This window comes from Salarias fasciatus, chromosome 1 (genome assembly GCF_902148845.1).
Source record: "Salarias fasciatus chromosome 1, fSalaFa1.1, whole genome shotgun sequence".
Classification (NCBI taxonomy): domain Eukaryota; kingdom Metazoa; phylum Chordata; class Actinopteri; order Blenniiformes; family Blenniidae; genus Salarias; species Salarias fasciatus.
Window position 1 is genome coordinate 7,859,660 of NC_043745.1, and position 13,842 is coordinate 7,873,501.

Here is a 13,842-nt window from a genome sequence, read left to right on the forward strand (position 1 = left end):
AATAAAATCCCACACACCAACGCCAAAACAAAGGATCGGACTGGCTTCAGCTTGATTCAGAAAACATTTTTACATGTTAAAACACCACTGTCATGCCTCTGAGGTTTCTCTTCATCAACGATCTGGATCAAGATCTGAAATCTAATATAAGCGGCGGGTGAGCGCCATGTTTGAGCAAACTCTTCTAATATCAGAACTTTAAATGGTTTTTTTTATATCTTTAGTTATTGAAGGAACCTCGTTGTGGCGTCTGTTACCATCCAGCACATAAAAAGTATTCAGTTAAGAAATGAATGGTTTTAAATATAACAATGTAGACTGAATTATCATGGCAAAGTCCTGAACTATCAACCAACCAACAAAATGTCTCTTTTTTTTTAGTCTAAATGTATCTGGGTTAAAACCGTCAGTCTGAGGAATCAAAGCTAGATCCCACTCAGCAGATGTAAAGACTGTTCTGTCCGTCTGAAGTCCTGCCTGCTCAGCCTTCTTTCATTCACTCCATCCTCACAGGAATAATCACCACGGCCTGAAACTGCGCCTTCATTTTTCTAACCTCGCTCAGATGGAGCAGCTTGTGTGACCCAGACCTTCTCTCACAGTATTTTATTGGAGTAATGATGTCTAATGTGTTTCCATGTTCCTCTTTGACCTGGGAGCTCAGAGCAGAGTCTGGAGGAGGCCTGCTCCTCATTTTCTCACAGTCTAAGAATGAACATCAGTCAGTGTGGCTCATGATGCTCATTCCTCTCACTGAGCCACGGCGCTGCGATCACTGAGGACGTATTGAGTGGATTCGTCTGATGGAGGAACAACGGACAGATAAAAGGAGGCCCACTGATTGACAGGCGCTGCCTCTCTGACTGAATCTGGACTTCACTCCAGCTTTTTGGCTGCGTGTTCAATGAACTGCAGCTCATACTGAAGCTAGCAGAAAACGGTCTCCTTCCACAGGATCCACCGCCTGGGAGGGAGAAGACCCGGCGAGTCCAGACCCAGACCCATCGTGGCCAAGTTCGTCAACTTCAAACAGAAGGAGCAGGTGAAGAGCCAGGGCCGGCAGCTGAAGGGAACCCACTACGGCGTGAATGATCAATTCCCGAAGGAGATCCTGGATCGGCGCAGAGTTCTGTTCCCGATCAGGAAAAAATCCATCTCGGAGGGCTCCCGCGCCGTCATCGCCGTGGATAAATTATTCATCAACGGCCAGCTGTTCCGTGACCCAAACATCACTCCGTGGCTCTACTGATCTCAGGTGCTGCATTCTCACTATCCCATAATCACTCCGTAAATATTGATACATAAAACAGCCATAAATTAATTAATAGTCAGTCACTGCCCGTCTCCACTGCACTGCTCACCGTGGATGTGTTTTTTTAAGCATTTGTTTCTTTTTTCACTCTCACTTTTTTCTCTCTTCACCCTTTTTCACTCTCACCCTCTCACGCTTCACTGTAGCTGCACCCGTTACCATAGTAACCCGACACGCGGGGCGCACCGGGACATCGGCTTATTGACACACATCACTGTACAGGTTCACGCGCACTATAAGCATGTTGATAGACAGATTCAGAACGCACACTCAGCTGACATGCACGCGTGCACACCAGTAAACAACGGGCTCCATTCAGACACCAGGTTTAGTGAAATGCATGTAACACTCATAGCTGTCTAGTCATGAACACTCTTAATTTCGTTTCCTGGAATATCCGTGGGGCTGGTACAAGGGAAAAGAGATTAAAAATTACCCATCGGCTTCAGGAGTTGCAGGCAGACATTGTCTTATTACAGGAAACTCATCTAACAAACTCATCAGTAGATCTTCTCCGATCAACACAGTTTCCACACGTGTACTCAGCCTGTTACAATTCTAGGCAAAGAGGAGTAGCAACTCTTGTCAGTAGAAGGTTAAACTTCTCTACTGACAGTTCAATCATAGATCCAGAAGGCAGATTTGTTATTATCACATTATCTATCCAGAATGTTAAATTCTGCATTGCTAACGTGTATGGACCTAATGTTGATGACCCCTCCTTCTTTCACTCCCTCTTCTCCTCACTGGATGATCACTCAGGTCACACATTGATTATAGGAGGGGATTTCAACATGGTTTCTGACCTGCAATTGGACAGACTGAGTACCACAGGAAGACAACGACTTTGGCAATCCTCAGAAACTGTGAAACAGTACATGAAGGATTTTGGTCTTTGCGATGCCTGGCGCTCTCACCACCCCACTGCAAGAGAATACACATTCTTCTCTTCAGTTCACCATTCCTACTCTAGATTAGATTATTTCTTAACTAGCAGCACACTGATGAATGACATCTCAGAAATCAAAATTCATCCCATCGTCATAAGTGATCATGCACCAGTTTCATTTACTCTCAGAAATAAGACGAATAAACCACCAACTAGAAACTGGAGATTTAATACATCATTACTTAAAGATCCAGAGTTTATTAGCTATCTAACAAGAGAATGGTCTATATATTTAGAAAATAATGACTTGCCAGATACTTCAGCATGTGTTCTTTGGGAGGCAGGGAAAGCAGTGATGAGGGGAAAAATAATTTCCTTCTCCTCACACAAGAAAAAGAAAGAAGCTTCAAGAACTTTAGAATTGGAATTAAGAATTAAATCGCTGGAGGAGGCTTATCATGTCTCCCCACAAGAGAACATACTGAAGGATATAAGGAAAGCTAAACTTGAACTGAATGAAATTCGAGATAAAAAAACTCAATTCCTGATCCAACGACTCCGTTTAGAGAACTTTGAGCATAGTAATAAATCTGGAAGATTCCTGGCGAATCAGTTAAAAACAAACAAGGAGAAAAACACGATTTCAGCTGTTAAAGACTCAGAAGGAAACATCAGCCATGACCCAGACAAGATCAATAATATCTTTAGAGATTTCTATCAAGGATTATACCGATCACAAATAGACACAACAGATGAGGAAATTAATACTTTTTTTAATGATATTAACCTTCCAAAATTGAAAGATGAAAATAGAATAGTGTTGGATTCTCCTCTTTCACTGGATGAACTCCATAAATCTCTGCAGGATATGCCCAACAATAAAGCTCCAGGTCCAGATGGCTATCCAGCAGAATTCTATAAAGAATTCTGGACCATGTTGGCTCCCACTTTTCATAAAATGGTAATGGAAATAAAAAATAAACGAACAGTACCCTCAAATATGAACTTAGCCAAAATAACTTTAATACTTAAACCAGGGAAAGACCCCACACTTCCGTCCAGTTATCGTCCTATTTCATTAATAAATGTAGATCTCAAAATAATCAGCAAAGCCCTATCCAGAAGAATAGAAAAGGTAACCCCGCTCATAATACATCCTGACCAAACAGGGTTCATTAAAGGTAGACACTCATCCAATAACATGCGCAGATTAATTAATATAATAGATTACGCTACAATACACAATCTGGAATCCATAATTATCTCTTTAGATGCTGAAAAAGCTTTTGATCGAGTAAATTGGAAATTTCTATTTGGAATATTAACCAAATTTGGGTTTGGAACGTCTTTCATAGATTGGATTAAAATCTTATATAACAACCCAGCTGCATGTGTGAAGACTAACGAGCAGACTTCTTCAAGCTTCTGTCTGCAGCGAGGAACCAGACAGGGCTGTCCACTCTCTCCCTCACTGTTTGCCATCTTTATCGAACCTCTGGCAGCTGCTATAAGACAAAATAAAGACATCAGAGGGATCCTGGCTAACAATAAGATAGAACATAAAATAAGTCTTTATGCAGATGATGTATTGCTTTTCCTGCAGAACTCTCCATCTTCTATCTCCCAGACAATTACACTTATTGACAAATTTTCACTAATATCTGACTATTCTATCAACTGGTCTAAGACTACAGCCATGCCTATAAACTGTGATTTACAAAGTATACCCAATGCTACAATCCAGTCTGGAAACATTAGATATTTAGGCATAAACATTTCTCCAAGGATATCAGAACTTTTAAAACTAAATTACGTTCCGTTACTGAAATCAACAGAGGATGACCTCTTACGGTGGAGACGCTTACCTATATCTCTTATGGGGAGGGTTGCCACCATTAAAATGATGACTTTACCTAAGGTTAACTATTTATTTTCAATGATACCAACCAAACCATCGTCTGGCTGGTTCAAATCACTGGACTCATACATATCTAAATTTCTCTGGAAAAATAAACCATCACGTATCAGTTTAAAGACGCTACAACAGACTAAAGACAGAGGTGGACTAGACTTGCCTAACTTCAGTAATTACTTTATAGCCAGCAAGCTGCAATATATCTCCAAATGGCTTAAACCGAACAATTTAGATGAGCCATGGCTGGATGTAGAGCAAGCATTATGTGAGGATCTAGTTATCTCTGACCTGCCATTCATCAGTCCCACCATCAAATCCCATCGGTGTTTTAAAAGTGTCAACATCAGCTCCTCTCTAATGGCTTGGTGGGACTTTCTAAAGCTAACCAAATCTTCTCTGATCCCGTGTAAACTCACACCCATCTGGAACAACCCGGACATCGTGCAAAACAAAAAGATGATCAACTTCACTCAGTGGAGAAATAAAGGAATCAGCCAGCTTGAACATATCATTGAAAATGGCAACTTTCTATCATTCAATACTCTCATCTCACAATATGGAATCAGCAGCACAGCATTTTTAGAATATCATCAACTTAAATCTATCATAGGCAAAAAGTATACCTTTAATCAATTGCAGGGACAGCTACCTCTCGGGGTCGAAGAATTCTTAAACCTCAGTTCCCCAAAGTTGCTATCAAAGTTATATAAAATATTATCAAAGGTAGAAGACGAAATCTTCCTTCCGACCTTAAAATGGGAGGCTGACTTATCTAACAACTTTGACCAAAATGCGTGGTCACAAATATGTTTAAATACTTTCAAAATGACAAAGAATTCAAATATACAACTAATACAATTCAAAATTCTGCATAGAATTCATTACACAGGACGAAGGATGTTCCAGATGGGTCTATCACAATCTGATATCTGTTCACATTGCAATGATAACATGACTGACAACTACCTCCATGCCTTGTGGTCCTGCACACCAGTGCAGAGGTTCTGGCTTCAGGTGTGTGAAGACCTGTCAACATGGTTCACATGCAATATCCCTGCAACTCCCACACTGTGCCTTTTAGGTGATCTGGGTGAAATTAACATGTCGATAAACTCTGTCTACATGGTTCTCACCATCTTGTGCATCGCAAAGAAAACTATCCTTGTAAATTGGAAATCCAGAAATAATCTGAGTAACGGGCAGTTTAAGAATCTTCTATTAGATCATATCAGCTTGGAGACGATGTCTGTCTGTTCAGAGGATCAATCAGCTGAATCTGGTTCCCTCTGGTCCCCTGTGATCAGCTCCATCACTTAATGTAAGGGGAAGATGAGGGCCTCTCCACTTTGAGGGTCGGTTGTTGGTGGGGGAGCCTGATGGCTGCAGGTGGTTGGCACTGTCTTGGGGTCGGGATCTGGGCAGCTTCGCTGGGGGCTGTCTTCGTGTTTGGTTTGGATTGGGGGTGGGGGGGCCGCCGGTTGTTGGGGCTGTCTGGCGGCGGTGGGGCGGGGGCCCCGGGGGGCCGGGGTCGGCGGGTGCCGGTTCATGTCCGGGCGGCCGGGGTGTCCTGGGGCGGGTGTGGCTGGGGGCCCTGGGCCCTGGTGCCTGGGGGCTCTCTCCTTCCGTGAGGGTGAGGGGGTCGACCTGGCTGGGGGGGCCGGTCGGCTCGGGCGTGCTGCCGCGGCCTGGGTCGGTGCACGCCCTGGTGTCTGGTTGCTGCCCCGGAATCCAGGGCATCGGGGTGGGTGGTTGTGGTGGTGGGGGACAGGGAAAGAAAAAATTATTTAAAAAAAAAAAAAAAAAAAAAAAAAAAAAAAAAGAAAACGGTCCTGACATCAACTATGCATGAGCTGAGCAGAGGTCAGAGAAAACATGGCATGGCTGTGTCCGCAGGCTCTGGGTAAGACCGGAGGGATTATTTAGCTCTGCTGAAACACTGTCTTGACCATGGAAAGTTATTTGATGTGCTGGTGTCTTGAAGGTTACATCCCTCCTACATGCTCTGCTGTAACTTTAACTAGTTTGTGGAAAAATAACCCTAACCGTAACCAAAATAAAATGGTTGTTACTTCAAATCAAGTTCAGCATTTCTGCCATTAAACACATTGTTTTCAAAATGTTGCAATGTAAAAGCAAAGCTTTTCTGAAACAAAAATGTAAAAACGTTGCATTTCTCTTGAAACTTGTCTTGTGAATGGCATCTAGAATCACTTTAGAAAAAAAAAATCTCCACTTTCATAACGTGATCAAATATCTTTATTCCTTTGCTTCATCAGGTAAATCATGTAAATGAGTCGTTGAACCACCTCATATAGTTCTGTCAAACTGGGAGTCCACCAGCACAGCGATCCTCCCACCTCTGATATAGTCAATGTCCGTTTGTATCTTCTCCAACAACTGCTTGTTACTGAGTAGTCTTTCAGATCGGAGCAATGAAACATGAGAGATTGAAGCACATGCAAAGAAAACCAGGCGAGTGGTAGCAAACACGCCACCCAATCAACATATACAGAACAAGTGCTTAATATGCCGTAACATGAGATAAAAAGACACCTTAATCATGAAGAAGTAAGAAAATAAAAGTCTCACACAATCTACACACTCAGTATACAATATTGCACTCAGGACACAGTATATACAAGACATATTACAATGCAGCACATCAGTATAACAACCAACACAACCATAACATGAAGAGACCCTCAAAGACAAAATCAGTGTCGTGCTGGTTCCTCTGGAGTCGACTGATCTTCACCTGGAACACTGAACCTGTCATATAAAACCTTCCACGCCGTCATGGCTGACAATCATAAAGCGATATTGATGAATGTGTGAAAGTGAACTTCTCCCTAATCGGTGAAATATGGCTACAATCTCAGCCCATTGTCTTCACACGAGTGAACCGTCTTTAAATATTTCACTTCTGTTTGATGTTTTCATGACCTGACATTCATGTGGAACATTCTCTGTTCTCTTGCTGCTCCTTTCTGTGTGCCATCCATTTGTCCTTAAATAGAATTCAATGGAAGGCTGAATAATAAACACAACAGAAGATAAAACTGTCGTTACATACATTTTACAACCTGCACCTGCAAAACGTCAAGCAAGTCGAGTTTCCTTCATGACAAAGTTCAAAAAGCCATTTTAATTGAGATTTAGGAAAGGTTTAAAGTTCCGTTTAAAATAAATTAAAAGAAAAGCAAATCCCAGACAGAATGCAAATGCTGAATCCCATTAGACTGATCTGTGTTTTATATTCTAACATTAAGCGAGGTAAATATCCTCCATGCAGACGACAGCCTGTTATTAATGTAGGGAGGATTTTCCCAGTGAGTGCTGGTTCAGTCGACCCCTGACCTCAGATTTCATCTGAACTTTCAGGATTCGGTCACCTTGTTTGTTCACGGGTTGCAGAGGACATCGGTGTGGACAGCACATTAAATAATGTTCTTCCTGAAAAGACTTCCTCAAAGACTCTTTCCAGCACTATATGAAGTTGTAGATATCCATTAAAGTTGAAAGATAGAAACATTAAGGAGGTTTTATAAATGTAATGAATGAAAAGAAGCATGTCTGGTCCAGCAGGTCCAGCTGTAGCCACTGCGGCTCAGCGGTAGCAGAAAGCTAACTGTGACTTTGCTCCGGTCTCAGGTTCCTTTGTGTCTTTGTATCTGTAGATTTTGGAGCCCAGCGATCCTCTTTACTAAACTGTTGATGTTGAAGTTTGATCTCAGACACGCTAGTCTCAGTTAAACCACAATCTGACACCTTGTGGTTCAGAGCTCTGGCTCTGTCAGGTTCAGTCGGTCTGTCCTGTATCAGTACAGCTCTGCATTAAACAGTATTTCAACCAGAGGTGTCAAGAAAGTACTTTCCCATGCCATGTTTTCCATGTACCCAGTCAGTTCTCGAAGAGCTGGGCTGATTGTGATCACCTGGGCCCAGAACTGTTTGTTGCAGGTGATTCAAATCAGCCCAGCCCTTTGTTAACTGACTGGGCACAACAAAAACATGGCATGGGAAAGTACTTTCTTGACACCTCTGATTCAACACAGATCATTCCTCTACACAAAGAGAAATCACACAAACACACCTCGGTACTGAGCACTGGAGTCAGCCGTCAACGCAACCAAGGATTTTGCTTCATTATCAACATTCAATCTGATGAAGCAGATTTTTCCAAATCGAGGATAAACTGGGACTTATCTGAGGGAACTTGAGTGTCTTAAACTTTAAAGGAAGAACAGGAATTCGGTGTGCCTACCAAACATTTGGATTCCTTACAACAGCTTCCCTTTTTGGGCTCGCAGCTCTTTCTCAGCAAGGCAGTACTGGTATTGAAAAATACAAGTGAAACATTTCATTTTGGATAGACTGGAAAAGCTAAATAACTGAGAAAGACATTTATTTCAACTGTGTTTCAAATCTAAATTATAATTGTTCCTGTAATTTTTGTAATTTCATAACTGGGAATGAAAACTTCATGTTCATTGACAGGCTGACAACACACACACACACACACACATAAAAAATATTGTAATCATTGTAAAAAGGAGAGTAATTTGCCACTGAAACACCGTGAAGGGTTTTCCTAAAACATTTCACCAAGTTGGTGTTTGTAGAGTTTATGAAAATACCAGCAGTGGGATCTCCATTTCATCATCTTTGTTTCTATAATCTTCTTTGGGACTTGGCACATATGTGCATAAAGCAGCAGTAACTCCATTAACCTGTTATACCTGAATTGCCACAAAGAAACAGATTATTTGTTCCACAGCTGGACATCACTCCTGAGCTCTATGTGTCAGTTTCACTACTGCTTGGCCGGTCTGTTCTCATATCAATGTTATGAAGTTTTAACTTATCTGAAGTAAGCAGTAGATTTTCATGATTTGGGCTCAAGAAAGTTAAAATAAGGTTCTCAAAGTCAATAGAAATTTATTTGAAGTGTTTTTTATCCAAAGAGATTACAATTTATTCATGCTATTACCCTGCTATTAACAAATTGGTCCAAAATCTGGGGTATTTAATTACTTATTTATTTGAATTTGATTTGTTTCCTTTCAGGATAAATGAAGACACAAATTTGAGGAACTCAGAATGAGAGTTTCCTTAAAATAAATGAATGTTTCTAAACTGTTGTTTGTTTCCAACCTTATGCAGCCAGCGTTGCAGTGTTGTCTACCAGTTACCTCCTGGAGTCGAAATGTGGCCATGACACCAAACGTCTCTCTCAAATTGTCATAAACAGATATTTTATGTCTTCATTTCTATAGGATTCACTTAAAAATAAATAGAGGAGCATTTAGAGGAACTTAACTTTGGAAAAAATAAACCTCTCTCCTTTCAGTAGTGGAAAACATGATGAGTTAATATTTGCAAAGCAAATAATTGATTTTTTTTTTTTTTTTTACAAGACAAAAAACAGTGGTGTGAACTTTACAATAAACAAAAACATTGTGGTTTCAGTTGGTCTGTTTTTCTGAATCTCAATGGAAAGCAAATGCTCTATATTTGTAGTAAAGTCCAGGAAATTGATCCACATAGTGAACACTGGTATTTATAAGAGAAGGTTGGGTCCAGATCAGAAAATAAAGCCCAGTTTTCCTTTCACCCTTTTAGAGGCTTCGTTTAGTTTCCTTTTCAGGAAGAGAAAGACTCAGACTGAAGCTCATCCACTTCACATGCGTGCAGTTCCTCCAGCGTCCACTCACAGATCACTTCTGTTCAGTCCTCACTCGCCTCAAGCCGTCTCACTGCTCAGCACTGAGTTCACTACAGCTCCCTGCCACTAGGCGGCGTCCTGCGAGCACGACCCACAGCATCTCTGTTTGTACATATCCACATGGCAGAGCCTCAGTCTTCTCACCACGCTGCAGTACTGGGTGCTGTCCTTGCATTCGCCTGCATGGAAACAAAACGTGAAAAAAACCAATCAAGCATGCCTCACATCCTGCTCCCCAGCTGGGTGCTCAGTGGGCAGAGCGGGTTATCCACCAGCCACGGTGATGAAGGTTTGATTCCCTCTGACTCTGACCAGGTGCTAAAACTGTGAACCGACACTTTCCTTAGCGGCCACTGCTCACGGAAGCACGTGAATGGTTAAATAAAGAGCTTAGAGACAGCTGAAGAGTAAAATGTGCTATTGAGTTCACTATTGAGGACTGAGAAGGCTGGGTTACATCAAAGACAGCAGCACATATAGTATTTTCCCAAAAGCCAGTTTGAACTGAGTATCGGGAACAATAAACTGAGTCTTGAATGTGGAACTTGGGGAAGATCCTTTCACACTTTGCCAGAGCACCTTACAGGAACATCCACACGCTGACACAGTGACAGCCGCCATGAACAGCTCTGGCACATCATTGGAAGCAACTTTGGGTTTTTGGATTTTGCCCAAAGACACTTTGACATATGGACAGGTTGAGGTGGGGAATCAAACCACTAACCTGATGGCGAGATAACCAACTCTACCAAGTGAGACACAGCCAAACACACTTCGTGTCTTCTTCTGTATTTCCCTTGTACTTTGTAATCTTCAGATATTAATATCAACATACATCTAGTTGTTAATCTTTGACAAATTCAGGAGTCCAAAGTTCAGAGGCGAAGAACTCATGCAGGAACTTTTATGTGATCGACAGAGACTATATCTTTCACAGCCTGAAGGTTCAGGGTTGGACTGAGGAGCCGTCATTCGCCCAGACTTACTCCCACAGCTGGTGTTGTTACAGTGCTGCCAGCTGGAGGGTCGAGGCAGCCAGGCACAGTGCTGCTCCGCCAGGGTCCTCCCGCTTCTGCGCTGAACACAGTCCACCTTACGAGACTGGAAGCCGCTCCCGCACATGACTGTGCACGCTCGCCACGCGCCGGGCCGCCACTGCACGTCGCACAGGTCTGAGGAGCAGTTACGGACGGACACCGGCCTGAAGAAGAGGAAAATGTGGAAGTGAGTGAGGATCCCAGCGGTCTTCAGCTGTCAGGCTGCTTCTCCTCCCTGAGAAGGCCTAGTGGAGGTGGTTCAGCGTGTCCGGGTCGCCTCCCTTTGAAGGGTTAACTCATAACGGACATCTGGCCTTGAGCCACAGAGAGCCAACAGGAAGCAGAGAGGAAAGTGGACGGACTGACTTCTTATGATTAATTTATAGAAACGATTTCTGGTGGCTGAAACATGGATGTTTTCTCTGCAGCTGGAGTACATTTCAGTCAGTATTTGCTGGTATTTCGGACAGGTTTTAGAGCTTCTGAGTTGGTTGCAGATACAACAGAATGGTTAAACAGTTAAAAGACACTGCTGATGCTTGAAAATGAATCTTTAATACTTTCAAAGCACAAATAAAATGTTGATTGTTACAAGTTGCCTGCTCTGGGTCACCTCTAATTTGTGGTATTTTACTTGACAAAAGATTTTTAAAGTCTTGGCTCACAGTAACGGGAGCGTGTCCATACCTGCTCCTGAGGTCGCAGTCTGAGTAGGCGGAGCCATTGGTGTGTTGGCAGGTGACAGATCTCTTCTGGACAGTGGTGGTGGGACCTAAACACCGTCCTGAACACTGAAAATGAAAGACAAGGATCAAGGTTACAGTCAACAGTGTGTGTATTTGCTGTAGAAGTACAGCAGGTCTGACTGGGCGTACCTTCCCCCAGGGACTGGTGACCCAGACGGGGCAGTTGTTGGCGGTGCACTGCTCTGCGTCTTTGGGCCGGCCCGTCCTCTCACAGGCTGCTGCAGTCAGAGTCTTCACAGCACCTCTGGCATCCAACTGCTGACAGCTGACCTCCCTCTGCTTCCAGCCTCCCCCACAGGACACCGAGCATTTCGACCACTCCGAAGCCACCCACCTGTTGTAAGGTTGACGGTAAATGGGAGAACAACTAGTCCAAGACAGAACAAATCCTGGTAAATGGGAAAATGAGTCAAAATGACTGAATTGCTTCATGCGTTTCACTGATTGGCCCATCCTTTTGTTACTATTGGCTCCGACTGACTGGTTTACCTCGGAGGACAGTCCTGTCTGTTGCAGGGGACTGGGGAGGTGGCCGGTTTGGGTATGTGCTGACACATGATGGGCTGAACATCCTTTCCACCCAGTGTCACGCAGCGAATCCTCCGCAACCAGGTTCCTCTGCTCCCACAGGAGGCGCTGCACGTGGTCCAGTCTCCAAAACGCCAGCCAAACTCTGCGGAAGCAAAAGCATCCAGATACAGAAGAACCACAAATCAACAAAAACAGCAAGAAATGAAAACTGATTTCTCTATTACCAGAGGATTTACTAAATTAAGTACACACATGTTCTGTTCAGATTATCAAATCTGAATAGCGGTTTTCAAAACAGTCTAAAGAAAAAAAAACTATCAGAGCAACACAAAGACAACAGTTATCATTACTGTATTCCCGTCCATTGGCAAACTGCATCAGTGATGTGACTTTAGGCAATGATGCAGCCTTTGTTAGAAGTGATATGAAGAAGAAAAAAAGATGAGAAACCATCGTGCATCAATCTTTTATATTCTGTCTCTGTTATTAGCTTCTGTTTGTTTTATCCCCCTCTGTCACAGACTGAGTCTGAGAGGTTTCGCCTCACATGCTTCCTTTCCTTTGGATCTCTTTTCAAAACAGTATTTCACATATTGTGCTTTCACTTAACTCTCCTGTTCAAATGAAGGTTAAATATCAAAGATTCTGATTCGAAATGTAAAAAAAAAACTGAAATATTTTATAAATGAAACACTGAAAGCTTGCAGAAAGATGTTTATTTTGGAAGAACCTTTAATCACACCTGCTGCATTAAAACGAGGGTATTAGTCTGAAAGCAGGCCTTTCAGCTGATATTATGCACTGCTTATGAATTGTGATTGCACTTGCATATGAATAGGACTCTGAATATTTCATATGATGGATTTTTTTTTTCTTTTTTAAGCCCAGGTTTATACATTCACATTCTCCACGCATGCCCACAGGTCACGCAGACAGGCGGCTCACCCTCAGAGCGAATGTAAATCCAGGCTGACAGTATTTGCCTGGTGCCGTTGATGGACGTCTGACATCTGTAGCGGCCCGAAAAGTTCGCCTGCAGCGTGTTGACCTCCAGCACGCGACCTCCCACCAGCATCCGGTACTGCAGACCCTGACCGGGAGCAGGATCCGGGTTCTGAGATTTGCTTGAAACCTCTTTCAGGGTCTGGTTGTTGTAGTCCCAGCGCACAGGCAGTCTGTGGTCCGGCAGCACCGGGCAGCCTGGTTAAAGACACGTGCACGGACTGATTGCACATTTTCCTTCTGTTTGATTTTAATTAACTTTCAAAATGATCGAGTGAATCCATTAGTTTTACACAAGACTGCATTATTCATAAATGTGTGGAAACAAATAGAGAAGCCGCTTTAGTTCCCCTTTTATTAGAAGCTGTGTAGCTAAAGATAATTGTGTCCATGAATAAATATTTTTTACATTACCTGGAGATCACATTCATGAAATGCATGTACTGTGATTTGCATTATATTTACTTTTTCTCCTGGTGAAGCAAAAATAACAACTTGGCTCAGAGTCAAAGCTGCAGCGTCCTGCAGTAGTTTGCATAAACAGGCTCATTGCTGGCTGCTTGGTGAGGACCAGAGCCGGACAGAGAGAGAGCTGTGACCGTTCAGTTCCACCATTTCTTGTCCAGCTCTCGTCTCTGTGTTGTTTATTTTCGTCCGTCACTGGCCGTGTTAACACATCAGTGCC

The 13,842-nt window shown here is 42.8% G+C and overlaps 1 protein-coding gene across 1 annotated transcript in view; it reads right to left on the reverse strand.

The window, feature by feature from the left end:
• Positions 1 to 9,602: 9,602 nt before the first annotated feature.
• Positions 9,603 to 13,842, reverse strand: part of adamtsl3 (ADAMTS-like 3) — a 138,453-nt gene continuing 134,213 nt past the window's right edge. The window contains exons 27-32 of the mRNA XM_030088414.1: positions 13,101 to 13,355; positions 12,114 to 12,297; positions 11,754 to 11,958; positions 11,566 to 11,669; positions 10,828 to 11,042; positions 9,603 to 10,020 (exon numbers count right to left, since the gene is read on the reverse strand). Coding sequence (XP_029944274.1) covers positions 9,908 to 10,020; positions 10,828 to 11,042; positions 11,566 to 11,669; positions 11,754 to 11,958; positions 12,114 to 12,297; positions 13,101 to 13,355 — 1,076 coding nt within the window. The 3' untranslated portion in view covers positions 9,603 to 9,907. The remainder of the gene's footprint in view (positions 10,021 to 10,827; positions 11,043 to 11,565; positions 11,670 to 11,753; positions 11,959 to 12,113; positions 12,298 to 13,100; positions 13,356 to 13,842) is intronic.